Genomic DNA, 16467 nt, shown 5'->3' with positions numbered 1-16467 from the left:
GAGAATTAAGAGATACGTTTTCTTTAAAAACATCTATATACAAAAATAGTAACTTCCACCATGTTACAATCCAATGTTGAATCAAGTCATGTGACACAATATGGAAAATGCTCAACTTGAGTTGAACACAAGAGAACACTAAAAGGAAGAAACTGACTCCCAAGAAAACGTACAGATTGTGCAGATTAAAGGCTTTTGTTTGTGTAAAATGAAAATCAACCCAAAGAACAATCTTTTGTTTCTTACAACAGCTACTAATTATATAATCCCAGTTTTAAAGCGTATAAAGGTGATAAAAACATCAGACATGGTACCATAAAAAATCTGCAGCATTTATAGCATTGCTTCAGTATGAACATTTCAAATGCCACTTTTTAAGGTTGAGAGTTGTGCATTTAAAAACTGAGAGCACAAAGATGCAGTAGAAGTGAATTCAGTGAATTTGATGATTGACTAATCAACAAAACCTATGTCAAAGTACAGGCAAAATCAATATAAAAGTAACAGTAAACTTAAACTTGGTTAGCTTTTAGATATCTTGATAATACCTAACATCATTGGAGTGAGAATTTACGACATTAATAGAGTGAAATGTCATTTTTTTTAGGGGAACACCCTTTACGGTAACATATTTTTTTATGCATGTGAGTGCATCTTGTGAACTGCCTAATCTTATACAGCTAAAATCTGTATTCACTTATATACAACTCTGCATATGATTCCTGCATGTTGGCAGGCCAGTACCACACACACTTGTCTCTTAGTCAAAATAAGTGTTTAACACACACACACACTTTTTACAAATTTAAACAAGTACAAACAAACACTGTTTGGCTTGTGTTTTCATTGTCAAAAATGGGCAGTGTATTTAAAAAAGTGACTGGTATCGTACCACTTTTTTGGGCACACCCTGCCAGTGGTATGGTATCTAAAGGGTGGCTCTAAATGCAGTGCTGTTTGTTGATTGATTGAATAAGAAGACAAATTGACCCCCCCCCCCCACCACCAAAAAAAAACTAAGCTTGCTTTCCACGTGCCAGGAAGAAATTACCGTTAAATACAGTACAGATGTAAAAAAATTAATAAGTAGTGTCACGTTGCAATGATGTCAAGTTATCATTCAATCCCTCCTGTCCCACTTGGTGGAAACATGGCTTTAAATACTGTACTGCTTTTTTTTTTTTTGTTCAGCTAGCCGTGGAGATGTTCATTGAATTGAGGTTAGGGAGAAGTTAGAGACTAAAAGGGTAGGGTTGCCCACTCCCTGAAAAATCAAGAGACACCTCATCAGCAGGGACGGCCGACCTAATTGCCTTTACTGAAGTGATTTTTTTTGTGCTAATTTTTTGTGGGTGAAACAATTTTTTAACAAATTGATCGTGAATATGCATATTTTTTAAATGCTATGAACACATGCAAAAGTTATTCAGAAATTTACTGGATTTTAAAATGAATCTTATCTCTCAAACAGAAACTTTTCCTGTTTAATTTAAAACTGTATAAATGTGTATATGAAAATAAATAATAAGCAAAACATTTGTCCTGTAACTTATGAACAGCGCAATGCCTCATTGGTGGAGGCAGCTTATTTTTTTTTCCATTTAGATTTCCTGAGAACTTTACTACTATGAGGAGTGGTTTGTCTTTGGCTACTGCAGAGTAAAACTCTGAGCTAGACATGCCGTAATTGAGGCTCACAATGAGCTCACCTTTAATGAGTTCAGCAGAACATTTGTTTCACACATCTAAGGACAAAGCTACTGCTGCTTTAACATTGGGGAGGTCAGCCATCTGAATTTGTCAAGTTGTACTTGTTTACAACCCAAAAATATTCCATGTATATCGGATGCTTTTCGATTGCATTTTTCAAGGGACGGTTGGCAACCCTACGTAAGGGTGTCAGGGAGGAAGTTAATGTGTGTGTAGTGAAATGTTGCATCATAATCATCCACCTCGCCACCAACCTGTTGAAGGGTGGGTTAAAGGTCAGGGAAGCGGCTGGGGTCTTCTTTGTACTCGCCGGGGATGGTAAAAATGCTTTCATCAAAGCTGTCATAGCGAAACTCCTGAAAAGTCACGGTGGCTGTGATGGTAGGAAAGACTGGGATGTCTGCAAGAAGACAACATTTGACAGGCTGGTACTCAAATTTTGTCGAAATAACATCTCAGTCAAACGTCTAATGGCTTCTTGAATTGCATTTACTGTATTTAACATTGGTTTAATGTCTTTCTACACCTGTGTGACAGTCAAGAAAAAAAAATATAAGGTGCACAAGTAAATATTTTCTCTTATTTTAGTAAATATTTTCTCTTATTTTCAGGGTGACTTTAATCAACACTGAGAAACACAAAGTGATCATATTTAGATTTTTTTTAAAAGGGACGTGAAATTCGAATCTTTTGGATATCCAAGGTGGTTTTCTTACCGAGCTTGACAGGAAAACCTGGAGGGAGCTTCATTTGAACAAACTCCCTGAGTTTATTAAAGTGCTTAAAGGGTGCAATCACCTCTAGAACATTCAATAACCTGAGGAAAAGAAACAAAGAAACATTGTGTCAGACGTCAGAGCTAAGCTACTAAGGTTCGTCAGTCATATTTACAGCATGCTTTGTTTCATTTTGTTCAAATCTATAAACGTATTCATTCACATTTCAAAAATCGGCATCGGCCACTTGTGTGTCTCATCTCATGGGACTTACGAGTCGATGCTCAGGGGGAAGTCTTGACTCATGGCAATGGTGGCCTTGAAGTTTTTCTTGCTCTCTTTGCACAGCAGCTCTCTGCCCAGATGAGGAGCTCTGAGCAAAGATACAAAACATCCCGCAGGTTAATGCAACGTCTCATGTGTATGGCACGTTGTAAAGTCTACGGTCAAGCTGTTTTCATTCAATACAAGCACACAGGTTTTAAAATGACTGTTAGATAAATTGTATATATATGTTATCATGCGTTCCCTAATGAGTACTTATTAATAAAGTTATTGCACAGAATGCTTGCTGTTTCGCCTTGCAGACGTCCACCAGTCCACAACAAGTCAAACGATGCTGTCTGGAGCTTCCTGACCTTCTACACCTCTGGGAATCCAAGAAAGTTGTTGATAGCTCAATCTATTTTGTTGATGTCTGCATATGGCATTTTGTCTTTGCACTCTTTTCTCATGGTGTCTTGTCTGTGACTTCGTGTTTCACATAGCATTTTGTCCTTGCACTCTTTTCATTTCTCATGGCATCCTGTCTGCGACTTCTAGTTTCACATAGAATCTCGTTTCTTCTCTCATGAGACAAAGCCCACGCTTCCCCCCACCTATCAGGGGCTAGTCTCACATTGTGGGTAGGGCATTCCAAATAAAAAGAGTGAGGAGTGTAAACAGATTTTTAGTGTAGTCGGATTGCTGTAAGTCTGAATGCACTCCTCGCGAGAAAAGACTCAATATTCTGCCTCACTGGTTTTGTCTGCTGATCCTTTTGCTGATTTTGAACCTAACAATGACCAAATGCCAATTTTGTCTCTACTCAATTTCCCCTGGGCGCTCAAAGGTGAACGGTTCGGGCAATTAATCTAAAACATCCATTTTATACCATGTGTAGAACTTGCAGGTAAACTTGAGCCAATCCCAGCTGACTGTGGCCTAATAAATCTTAAAGTGCTTGTCCGTGTCCCCAGAGACACCTACTTTCCATTGTCAGCAGTGATGTATTCTTCCCAGGATATGGTGCAGGGTGAAGGTGGGGTTAGAGATTGCCTCCTCGCAGGCTGGAGAAATTGACCAACAAAACAAAAATCACATTAAGAGGTCAGCCAAATTACAATTTGTCTTTCAGCACTAGATGGCAGTGTAGACAGTATAGAGGCATGTTGTTATACAAATTTCACTCTTCTGCCATGCGTAATGATGATCTGCAAGAAGTGACTCACCTCAAAGTTTTGATCAATGAGGTTCCCTCCTTTGCTCAGACTCTCCATGATGGCTTTGTTCCTCAAGATGTCCTCCTCGCTCAGATGCTCCCGCCTCTTCCTGGACTCAAGCACCAGGCCGTTCACAGAGTAGAAGTCGGCCAGAAAGTTTCCAACACGTTCCTAAGGATAAAAAAATTCAACTCATCTATGCGAAGGATGCAATCTTTCAGTTTGTTTTTCTGCCTACAGTACAATTTGATGAGAATCATTTTGATGAGATGCCGACAGCTGTTACCAACCGTCTTGTCTTCTCTGAAGAGCCATCCGGTTTGTGATCTAGAGAAGGTGATGGACTTGGTGGAGAGCGTGGCCGAGTACACGTCGCTGCTCATCAGAATGTCCACTTCCTCCTCCGTCTCTGTCTCAGACTCCTGAGGAAGTGATTCCCAAATGTCAAGACAACAACCCTAACAAGTTCATTACTGTTTCTTTAATAAGCATTATCAAAAACTGTAATAGTTGCGAGGAACACAGTGATTTAGTTTCATTTCAGCGCCTCACTAACCTCATGGTGTATCCGCTGGTAGACTTTCTGCTCGTTGTCCAGCACCACAAAGGACTCCGAAGGAATGGCGTTGCCGTTGAAGATGAAACTCAGGTCACCGCGTTGACACTTCATATCGGTAAAGTCGATCAAGGTTGTGTCCAGTCTACAGACAAATGCAAAAGTGCAAAAGCATCAGTCAAACAAGAATTTTACTTTACATTACTTTTGGGAGTTCTTACATGGGTTGCATACCAAACTATTTTAAAAAATAAAAAACTTTACAGTGTATACAGTATCTATTTTATGTAAAGCATCCGAAAAACTGCATTGTAGCTCTAAATACAGGCATCGATTTTTAACATTAGCTCCAGATTAAAAGCTATAATTGTTATTCATTTTACACAGAGCAATACCACAAAAAAATTAGTTTTTTCTATTAAATTGATTTACATTTGCTGACATGACTTGCCTGATATTGAGTCCCTGTTTGTAGATCTTACATGCATCCGAAGGAAGAATTCTGGAGAGCAGAGGCACTGCAACATTGGAAGATGAACGTTATGTAAAACAACAGATTAGCGTTCGGGAATACTTAGAAATAAATAGGAATGGAATACTCAAGATGACATGAAAAACAACAACCAAAAAAAACCATCTTCTCCAACCATTATTATACTGACAGTCTTGTGGTCATTTCGTGGTATTTCGGCCTAACAAAGAAAACAAATCCTAAAACCCATCAAACCCGGGATGCAAATTTGACTCACCCCAACTTTGGAAGTCCCAATGAAGCTCCAGGTAAAAGTCTCCAAGCTGCAAAAAAAATTAAAAACATTGATTTGCTGTAAGAATACTGAAGAATAATCATAGACAGTAAATGCAGCATAAACTGTCTACTTGGAATACCACCGCTGAAAACTAACTGTGCATTATGCAAACTGTGGGGGCACACACTTATATTATATACATTTAACAAGAAAGACAAATGCCCTGAGCTTTACAGAACCAAAGAGAGCTTGGGCTCAAGGTGAAGCAACATTCACCAGAATCTGACATTGCGACGTAAGCCTGAGGACATTCAAAGCCTCAGTTAAGAACATGAGGTTGAGGTATCATATTTGGCCATCTGGGCCGTGTGCCCCTAAGGGGGTGCACTATTACACATCTGACCTGGAAACTAAAATCATCGGCCGATTACATTTGTCAGCTAGCCTCCATAACCTCATGTTAGGAAGATACAAGTGTAACGACGCATCTCCTTATGTGAGTCACAATTGATGCTAACAGCGACAACTACTAATAATTTTCATTAAACTGCATCAATGGAGTGCATAGCGGAAAGGCCGCATAGAGGTTAATTTAATCAACTGCTCCATGTAATCAGGTTCTGAAGGGGAGGGGAAGGGACAAGAACAAATCAAGAAAAGAAAATATGACATACCTCTTTCAGTGCATTCAACAACTTTGGCCTCTTTTCCTCGACACTCTCCCTGGATTGTTGCTTCAACTTCCTCAGCAGCGCCGTTACTGGACAGCAAAGAGAAAAGAAGACAAGTTTAATTCATGAGCCATCAACTGCAAGTGCATGACAAGCAGGAATCCTCCAGTTAGAAAGCAGAAAGAGCAAAGTACATAATTCATCACATTCATCAGGAAGAAAAGCAGCATGGCTCCAAAACACGGGAGCTGCATGTAAACACACAATTTATAATCAATACTTTCATATCCACCTTTTGGATGAATCACAATAAATAAATAAATCGACAAATTGCATGTTAAGTATCCTCATGGTCAATTGAAAAATTGACACAAACATGTTGATCCTAATACTCTATATCCCGCCAGAATAAAATGAGTGCAGCCCTCGGTGTGTGTCTAATGAGCGTGGACAAGCTGAGTTGGGGCTCCCTACTGATCACCTCACAACCAGTCAGTGGGACAAAACGGACCACCCAGCCACTACTGGAGAACAAGCCTGGAGACTGAATCAAGCGCTTTGTTATGTCGGCGGCTGTTGTGAAATAGAGGTATTGTATTGTAACATTGAACCAAATTTGCTCTCTTGACACCAATTCACTGTTATACCGATGAGGAGACTTTACTGGAGTTAATTAGGTGATATTTCACCTACACCGGCTAAAAAAATGAGTTTAGCCCTCTCTGGATGAGCTTTCAATCGCTAGTTTAGGCCTCCTTGGCAATCCTCCCAGAACCTGAGAACAGTCAATATTTACCTCCTGGTATCATGTAAATGCACTCAACTGGGAGGCTGAATAATGTTTCAAATATCAAACAGTTAGTACAATAATGTTAAAATACAATGAGAATTTCGGACAGTGCAGAATGTCTCCTATTAAGGAATTATTTGATTAACGTTTGTGTACACATTTTTTTTTTTAAATGGAGTAGTTAAATATCCTCCATGCAATTTTTTTCTTTTTTTAAGTGTTATCTAAATGGCACAAATCTTCCAAATGTGGTAGTTTACCACACGCGAGAGTCAGAAAAAATAGACTTATTCTGCTCTCCAGCCCTCTGGAGCCGATTTGGTGTTTTTCTGGTCAACCTACACGATCCCATCTTTCAGTGGGGAAATAAAATCCATGCAAATATCTTTGCAACATTTTTTTTTCTTTATTTTTCCTGATATACTACGCCTCCCCTGAATTTCCTTGGCATACAAGATAGAAATTAAGGATTAAGGATGCATACCACTCTGTGGCTCGTGCAGCTTTAGGACTCTCGGACCACTGTCTAGTTCATCTGATCCCCGGCCTACAGGCAGAAACTCAAAACTTCTAAGCCTGTGGTGAGGACTGTGAGGAAGTGGACAGTGGAGTCAAGGCAGGACCTCCAAGCCTACTTTGACTGCACCGATTGGGGAGTTTTTGAAGCTGCAACTTCAGACCTGCATGAACTCACTGACACTGTCACATCATACATCAGTTTATGTGAGGATCTGTGTGTGCAGACTAAGACCTTCTGCACGTACAACAACGACAAACCTTGGTTTGCACCGAACCTCAGGAGGCTGCGCAAAGTCAAAGAGGAGGCCTACAGGAGCGGCGACCGATACCTGTTCAAGCAGACCAGAAACACACTGAACCGAGAGGTCAGGAAAGCCAGGAGGTGTTACGGGGAGCGCCTGGAGAGACACCTCTCTGCCAATCCTGATCCCTCAATAGTGTGGAAAGGTCTGCAGAGCATCACGGGCTTCAAGAAACGAACGTCCTGTGGAGAGCCCAAGGCTTGCTAACCAGCTAAACAGGTTCTACTCCCACACAACGGGACCTCCTGCAGCACAATCTACATACTCACAACTGCTCTGTCCACACCTCCATCACCGTTGTCACCGACTCTCTCTCTTGCAGAGGCCGCGCCCGCACTCCAGATCCGCGAGGAGGAAGTGCGCCAGATGTTCCAAAGACAAAAGATCAGGAAGGCACCGGGCCCATACGGCGTGTCACCTTCCTGCTTGAAAGTCTGCACTGAGCAGCTGGCGGCCACCTTTGCACAGATTTTCAACCGTTCCCTGGAGCTGTGCGAGGTGCCCTCGTGCTTCAAGAGCTCCAACATCGTTCCAGTGGCCAAGAAGCCCGCCATCACAGGTTTGAATGACTATATACCTGTCTCACTGACATCTGTGGTCATGAAATCTTTCGAGGGGTTAGTGCTGAACCACCTGAAGGATGTCACGGGCCCCCTTGATTGACCCCCTCCAGTTTGCCTACCGGGCAAACAGGTCGGTGGATGATGCGGTCAACATGGGCCTGCACTACATCCTACACCACCTGGACAACCCAGGAACGTACGCCAGGATCCTGTTCGTGGACTTCAGCTCGGCGTTCAACACCATCACTTCTGACATCCTCCAACAGAAGCTCATCCAGCTCGCGGTGCCTGCCTCCACCTGTCAGTGGATCACCAGCTTCCTGACCAACAGGAGACAGCGTGTGAGGCTGGGGAGCATCACATCTAACACCCGGACCACCAATACTGGAGCCCCTCAGGGGTGCGTCCTCACCCCACTGCTCTTCTCTCTCTACACCAATGATTTCTCCTCAGGTGACTCTCCTGTGAAGCTACTGAAGTATGCAGACGACACCACTCTCATTGGACTGATCCAGGACGGTGATGAGACTGCGTACAGACAGGAGGTGGAGTGGCTGGTCCACTGGTGCAGCCAAAACCACCTAGAGCTGAACCCGCTCAAGACCGTGGAGATGACAGTGGACTTCAGGCGAGACTCTTCACCACTTTCACCCCTCACTATCTGCAGTAATACTATTCTCTCCACAGACACCTTCAAGTTCCTGGGAACCACAATCTCTCGGGAGCTGAAATGGACCAGCCACATAGACTCTGTCCGGAAGAAGGCCCAGCAGAGGCTGTACTTCCTGAGACAGCTCAAGAAGTTCAACCTGCCGCGGGAGCTGCTGAAGACCTTCTACACTGCCATCATTCAGTCTGTCCTCTGCATCTCCATCACTGTCTGGTTTGGATCGCCCTCCAAACAAGACAAGCATAGACTGCAACGGGCAATCAGGACTGCAGAAAAGATAATTGGAATCAACCTCCCATCTATCTAAGACTTGTACCTGTCCAGGACCAGGAAACGTGCAAGTAACATCTCTACAGACCCTTCTCACCCAGGTTGCAGTCTGTTTGAACTACTCCCCTCCGGACGGCGTTATAGAGCTCTGTACACCAAAACCAGCAGACACAGAGACAGCTTCTTCCCCCAGGCTGTTGTTCTGATGAACTCACACCACTCTTAGAGTCTCAGAGTCATTACTGTGCAATAACATCCTGCTCTCCACACTTTTTTTTGAATTGTCTACACTGTAAAAGAGAAAAACACATCATGGACTGGGAAAAGGCTAGAGTCATCCGCACTGAAGAAAACAAACATCAGCGTTGGATCAGGGAGGCCATTGAGATCCGCAAGCGGGGCCCGAGGACCATCAACAGGGATGAGGGAGCCTACATGCTCTCTACGATCTGGAACAGCATTCTGGAGAGGTGAATGGACAGCAGAGGGCGTGACTCACCTGTCAAATCTGACAGGTGAGCCACGCCTTCATCCATCAGCTGATAAAGACGCGTCACAACCACATTGGTGACACTCTGATGAAGGCGGAAGAACCTGCCGAAACATGGCAGGTAATGCACCTAAAATAATTTGATATAAAAGAAACCAGTGAAGTAATTGTCTACACTGTTTGTACTGTGTCCTCTCTGCATCCATTGCATCCTCGAAGAGGGACCCTCCCATCTGTGGTCTCTTCTCAAGATTTCTCATTTCCCCTAGCTGGAGTTTTGAGTTTTTCCTTGCCCTCTTGGGAGTTTAAGATCAGGGGATGTTTGAGAATATTTGCCATTTTTCACATGTCCTGAGTGTTGTTGTTCGTCACCTAAATGTTGAACAGAGGCTGTGATTTATCGAAGTCAAATCCCTAGTTTGGCACGCTCAAACATGGCGAATAAAAACTTGAATAAAAGTAAACTTAGCAGCTAGCGTGAAGCCTGGATCAATCAAGTGCCAAATACAACCACTAATTAGTGTCACACATGAGCAGCAGCATCTCCTCTGGTGAGTAAACAGCAACGTGTCCGTCTGCCTTTAAAGAGCCCAAGCTGACAGCAGTGCAGTGTTGCGAAAATGCAACTTTGGGCACAAACTGACAAACTACCAAAATGAAAATCCATTTATACCTTCCTTTATTTGCAGTAGGAGTCCAAACAAGAAAAGGTCAGGGTGTGACAGGTGAAAATGTAGGTCACAAACATTGGTTCAAAATAACTTCAGATAATAAAAGCTTTGATAGAATATCTTATGCTAAGAATAGCCTGAGCTTACAGTCCGAATACAGCACCGATACAACTTCATTTGGATTTCAACGAAGAGGAAAGCCGGGGTTAGGGTTAAAGCCAGAGGGTAGAATGGGGGGTTTGGGATTAATCAGCCAATGAGGAGAGAGAAAAACAACCAACAATTTTCTTTTCATCCACACACCAAAGGCTGAAGGGCCTTGAGGAATGTCATGCTCAAAGCAGCGCCATGGCCTCATTGGCAGGAAGCAGCGAAATGTGTAGGAGTACTTTTTGGGATTCGCAACTGTTGATTTGAACTGTTTTCATTCTAGAAAGCTCAATTTGAATGCAGAGAGAAAACAATTTAAGTAAATGTCAGACAGTCTGATACTTACTCATCTGTCTGTCTCCGTAACTAATAGCCTCTGCAAGTGGGCTCCATCCTTGAGCATTCTTCACCTTCACTGGTGCATTGTGGGCCAGCAACAAATGGGCGCATTCTGGAGGAGGGAAGAAAGCATGGACAGTACATCAAAAAACAGTGTGACACACTTCACACTGTAACATTTTTATGTGTGCAAATTAAATAAAGAATAAATTAGAAAAATTAACAGGATATTAAAGTATTTTTTTAAAGTACCTGGTTTTATTTTGCTCTTTTACAATTTATTATTTTTATTATTTTACCTTACAGATTGTATGAGGCTCTTGATCTGGTGAAATGAGAGTCGCAAGAAAAATATTTCTTGTAAAAAGCATTCAACCTTGAAATGCTGTCCTAGTTTATGCATTTCTCATTTCCTGTTGTAAATGCAATTTCTTTTCCATTTTATCAACCTACAGAAAAGAGGAGAACATCCGCAAATAATGATCCATCCTACAATTGGACACACATGGGAATAAGACAAAGAAAGCGCAAACATGACAAAGCGAAAAAGGTAGACAAAAGGCCCAGGCATAAAGGCAAAATGATATTCTTGTGCTTTGTCTGTGAACAGCCGGTGACAAAACAACAACCGCCCAAATACCAATCCTGTTATTCCGGCTCAGCTGATACTTCTGTCATGATGACGTCACTCATTAAAAGCTTGGCGGCGTTGAGACAGCTCACTCGCAGACCACTTAGCAAAAAAAGTCCAGTCATCTGCTAAATGCGTAGTGTTTTGATGAGGCAGACCTCACGGGATCTTAAAAGCCATTCCACCACCACCGAGGCAGATAAAGCACAGCGAGCGACTAACTCCATACAGAGTTCAAAGTCACTGTCCAAAAGCAGCTTAGTCAGTCCTAGCGACAACACCCACACATTGAATCACGCAGACGTTTTACAGATAAGTAAAAAAGTCAGGCGCTCATTGTTCATATTCTCGAAAAAGTCATGACTAATTAATTGTTCATATTCTCGAAAAAGTCATGATGATGAATGTCACAAATTGTCAGTCTTGCGCTTTACTGTGAAACACTGGTCAAGAAAGTTTATTTAAAATCAGAGTTGAAATATTGCCACAATGTGCCAAAATTGACTGGAAAATGAGAGGGGCATATGAGACGGAAGGTAACAGGCTCAAGTCAGCCAGTTATAAATCCTGCTGGAGTAGTTACACCAGTTTTCACTAGACCATTTTTCTGTTTAACTGGGTCAATTTGGCTGCTTGTTTAAAGGACAAACCCTTTGGAAAAATATTAAGTATCAAAGAGGATACGTGTCATTAACATCCCTATAAAAACACTCAAAATACTTCTTACGCAATCGTCCTCATGTAAATTTACCGTAAATCTAATTTGAGATCCAGCGACAGGCTCTATGAGCGTTCCTCCCCCCAACGATCCATAAGGGTGGTCTCTAGTTAATGGGATTTGGAAGTGCTGCAGTATTTGCAGCAGATCAGACTGCAGCTGTCATGAGGGTTTTGTATCCGAAGTAAAACATCAAACATCTGTGCCCCAAGCTGGGCTGAACATCTGTATTCCAGCATCGGGATGAAGGAGTTGATAACGGGGTTTACTGCTCAGAAAGCACATGCGCACTTTGACGTAAGGCTCATATTGCCTGAACCTTTTCACCTACATAGGCTATCCAATGATTGTGTAATGACAACATTTAGCAGACACATGTTACATAATCAAAGTGCCTTTTTGCGGTTGCCCTAAGCTGCACGACTGCTAGTTTTCATTGATGGAGCATTGACATGCCTTGCAATTTGTTGGGAATTTCAGCATCGTTTTTTGCTGGAAATTTAATAATGGATCTGACACTGCTCAACCTTAGTGGAATTATGTTACGGGTACAACATCAGTGGCCCACATTTGTATTCAGTTTGCTCTGCTGGTAGCTTACTAATTGTGAGCAAAGCATGAAAGCATTAAAATGACTGGCTTAAAATGGTCATGATTTCCCAGGAGCCAAGGCCACGGATGTATTACAAGTTCCATCTGTAGCAAAAGAAATGCGTAGAAATGAAATTAGCTTGCATTGTGAGTGCATGGCACTGCAGGAATTGTTCCAATTTAGCCATCGGCAAAATATTTTGCAAGTCGAATAATTCACAAAAATGTTTTATGCAGGCTCAACATCCATAGAATAGGTAGTATCTAATTTGGGATGTTTTTTTTAAAATGTATTTTAGTTATTTGGATCATAGATTGTAGTCATTCAGCCAATGATTTCAAAGGGGGCATGCTTCAACATTAGTTGGATGTCTGCACTTACTGAGAGCTCTTGTTCATTCATTTTTAATATACCTGTACATCTCGGGGGTTTGGCGTGGGGTAGTTAATAAAGGCTTGCACAGACAAACAAAGTCTGCACATCACCGACAGGGTAGCCACACCCCGGTTACTGTATGATGTCATGCTGTAGCCCTCCGTCTGTCTAATCTGAGCATCCCCGCAGGACATGGCAGCAGCTCAGGCAAAAACCTGACAACCTCATTTGCACAATCAATTCCACAGTGTTCAATCTGACTCTACTGTTTGAATTCTGTTCAGGCTGTGGCGGAAAAATGGAATCAATTGCAAGCTGTGCTCCAGTGGAAGAACGAACGTGAAGTCCAGCACATGTAACCATGCTTGAACTGTTCCCTGAGAGGATACATTTTTCAATAACATGTTCCACGACCTACTTGCACAATCAAAGGGGAAGTGAATTAATATTTTAATACTCAGGTTTCCAGTCCAGCTTCAGCGAGTCAAATGAAGACAAAAGTCATTTGCAGTTCACACTGCGTGCTTGATAGATTATATCAAACTGAATTTTATTTTCGTGGAGCCTTGAGTTACGAACGTCACTGTTTGCTAACAATAGGAGCTAAAATCTTGCAAAAAAAAAGAAAAAAAAAAGAAAAAGCCCTCTATTTGTGCACAATTTCAGATGAACCTACACAAAGTTTTGGCATGATGAACACCTGTCATGAATGTAACCGACTTACCTTTGTGCCCCAACATGACAGCCAGATGCAAAGGTGTGTTTCCTGGAGAAGGCAGAAGACTGAATTTATTGCATTTAGTAAAAACAGACTACATTAATGAGAAGTAAAAATCAAGTTGGAATAACGTGTTGTCTGTCCATTTCTATACTTAATGGGCAAAGTACTGCACAGTGCATTAAACTGAAAGAAAATTGATTTTAAATAGAGATTAGTAACTTAACACTGAAGTGCAAAGGGTTCATCTGAGGAATGCATTCTTGGAAAATTAGCATTGGCGCATCCCTCAAAGGAGAAACCAAGTAGCACTTGCTGAGCTTTTCTTTTGGGATTAGCAGAAAAACACATTCCAGAGTAAGTAGGTTTCCTTTTGCTGTGAGCCAACTGTGAGTGACAATACACCCAGAAGAATTCCCAATAGACCAATATAATAATAATTCCCAAAGACCCTATATGATGATAAAAATATCTTGGTTAGACAATGCACTTACTTCAAATAGTGATTGTACTGACAAGAAGTTTAGTGAATGTAAAAGCCCGCCTTGTGTTATGTGACTGGCACAAAAGGTTTCAGTTTCTCTGCAGTGCAATCTGAGCCGCAGATTCTGACTCGTGTGAGGGCTTGACAATTGAATAAAAAAAAAAAAAAAAAAGAAGCTAGAGCTCCAACCCAACAGAGATCCACATGGCTGACCCTTGCTTGTGCTGCACTATGAGGACAGGCCACATTCCAGTACAGACAAGAGAAACAAGGGTGTGTTTGGTCGGAAATCCTGTTTTTATCTAAGCAGACTTTGCCCTGCCAAAGGGGTTCCGTCATGTGCAACTTCCACAACTCTGCAAGGCCATCACAAACACATAAGCATGACCTAATAAGATTTGCACTCTACTGAGAGGCGTTTTTGATACATTTTGGGAGATCATTCAAAACAATCCTATCTATGCGAATGAGTTTCCTTTTCAGGGAGGGACTATCCAAACCAATCAAGTTGTTGGATAGTTGTTAAATGAAAACAGGGCTTTCTAGATTTTGTCGTTTTCAATTTATTACCACGTGTCCATGTTTACAAAGTGACTTCTGCTCAGTGCAGTTTTTTTTTCTTGTGTATTAATAGCTTACATTGTTTTCCATGTTTTCCAAACAATGGTTTACTTGATTTCCCTGAGTTGTGTTGCAAACTTACTTAGACTTGAACAAATGAACATGATGTGTTTTGAGAGGTTTCCCTTTCCGTCGCATAAAAATACTCACCATGGATGTCCTTCTGGGATATGTTTTGAGTCCGTATAAGCGACGAAAGGCGTCGCACGTCGCCTTTGAACACACATTCGTGGACCGGAAAGTCTTGCCCACTTCGGATGATGGGATTTTTGTTGTTGTCGTCAACAACATCGGCTGAAGACAGCGTGCTGTTGGCGTTGAGGTGCTGGTTCCTTTTTTGCTGTTGCTGCTGCGTGGACGCTGACTTGACCAACTTGTGGTTACTGAAGATTCGACTCGCCCTGCTTTGGCTGTTTGTCTTGCAGGCGGTAAACGTTCCGGTGGCTGCCTCTTCGTCAGGTTCCAACAAGTCATCGTCCTGACTGGGTCTGTGATCCTTTCGCAGCGATCGGATCTTCTCTCCGGTCATTTTTCTAAAGAGCTGACGTGAAAGGAGTAGAGGGCGACGAGGACCCTCCGGGCCAATTGATGCGATTCGCCAGCTGGAAGTCTTCACGCAACCAATGTGAAGAAAAGAACATGAAAGACACTTTAAAGAGGGGGGTTTCGCTACAAAAATAAAAGACCACTAAGTCCTTATTAGTGGTAAGTGTGTTAGAAATAAAAATGCTGTTATCCACCCATCGCTACTGTCAGCACAACACGAGCGCCTGTCGATGACTTCGTCTAAGTGTCTTCCGCTTCAACTTATCGCGAGAGTTCATAGCAGTAGTAACTGACGGGCACAAGCAATAAAAACAAAATTAAAAAACTGCATTAAATATTTAAAGTAAAAGAAATTCAAACGCGATTCGGGTTAATAATACATTTAAAATCTATCCAATTTATGAAGCTTTTAAATAATCTAAAATGATAACAATCCAGCGGGAGTTGTCCATTCATTTCATGTCCGCGTTTGTTGAGTGGGTTGTGTGCACGGATTTATATAGTAAATTCATCCACTAGTATGAGAAGTATATTACATTAGTTCGTTTTTGTGGGTAAACTGGATCTTATCCCATCTGATTTTGAGCGAAATAAAGTTTGTGTAGTAAAACTATTACTGCGAGAAATTGCGTCATACACACTTGCGTAATCCACTATGGGGGAAGAGGGGGGCGTTTGTTCAATCACAGAAAGTACAACAGTTATTTACAAGTGGGATACAATGAGAAATTAATATTATCTTCATATTTCCATTTGGTTAAACGGACGACACGCTTAACCCACTTCTGCACACCGATGGAAACATTAACTTTCGTTGGCACGCAAAGGACGTTCAACGTTCATTACGTTACATAACGATAATGCTTTTGGATACATTTATTTATGTTTTTGGGATTCTTGATTGTGTGTTTTATTTAAGCGATATGAATGCATTTCATAATGATACACGTTGCCTGGCTGTAATTTAACATGGTTAAAGTTATAAAGGTATGCAAAAAAGAAATGATTGAAATATTACATCATATCCAGTAGACTCTCCCGCTGCAACGACGCGTAGAGTTCATGTGGTTTGGACGTCCTGATCGTCCACCAATTGACGCTGCGCATTCTAAGATTCCAAACGCTGATTGGCTGA

At 41.8% G+C, this 16467-nt stretch overlaps 1 protein-coding gene across 1 annotated transcript; it reads right to left on the bottom strand.

Moving 5' to 3' along the window:
• Window positions 1-5: 5 nt before the first annotated feature.
• Window positions 6-15598, bottom strand: LOC125975929 (ankyrin repeat domain-containing protein 13C). The gene is made up of 13 exons (XM_049731910.2): window positions 14937-15598; window positions 13688-13729; window positions 10655-10759; window positions 5887-5972; window positions 5213-5258; window positions 4915-4981; window positions 4464-4608; window positions 4198-4329; window positions 3917-4078; window positions 3675-3754; window positions 2701-2799; window positions 2427-2527; window positions 6-2110 (listed from the first exon to the last, which is right to left on the bottom strand). Exons 1-13 carry the CDS (start codon window positions 15313-15315, stop codon window positions 1980-1982), a joined length of 1575 nt encoding a protein of 524 aa, XP_049587867.1. The 5' UTR covers window positions 15316-15598; the 3' UTR covers window positions 6-1979.
• Between the last annotated feature and the right edge of the window lie 869 nt (window positions 15599-16467).

Source organism: Syngnathus scovelli, chromosome 10, assembly GCF_024217435.2.
Source record: "Syngnathus scovelli strain Florida chromosome 10, RoL_Ssco_1.2, whole genome shotgun sequence".
NCBI lineage: Eukaryota > Metazoa > Chordata > Actinopteri > Syngnathiformes > Syngnathidae > Syngnathus > Syngnathus scovelli.
The sequence above is the reverse complement of the archived record's forward strand: the minus strand, read 5'-3'. Positions and strand labels throughout refer to the sequence as shown.

Bases quoted from the DNA above. Each gene is read 5' to 3' on its own strand.
- LOC125975929 (XM_049731910.2), bottom strand. From the start codon at position 15,315: ATGACCGGAGAGAAGATCCGATCGCTGCGAAAGGATCACAGACCCAGT. The intron at 10,760-13,687 runs GTAAGTCGGTTA...TCCCTCCTCCAG, and splicing joins TGTCATGTTGGGGCACAAAG to AATGCGCCCATTTGTTGCTG. The intron at 3,755-3,916 runs GTGAGTCACTTC...CAATTTCTCCAG, and splicing joins TCATTGATCAAAACTTTGAG to CCTGCGAGGAGGCAATCTCT.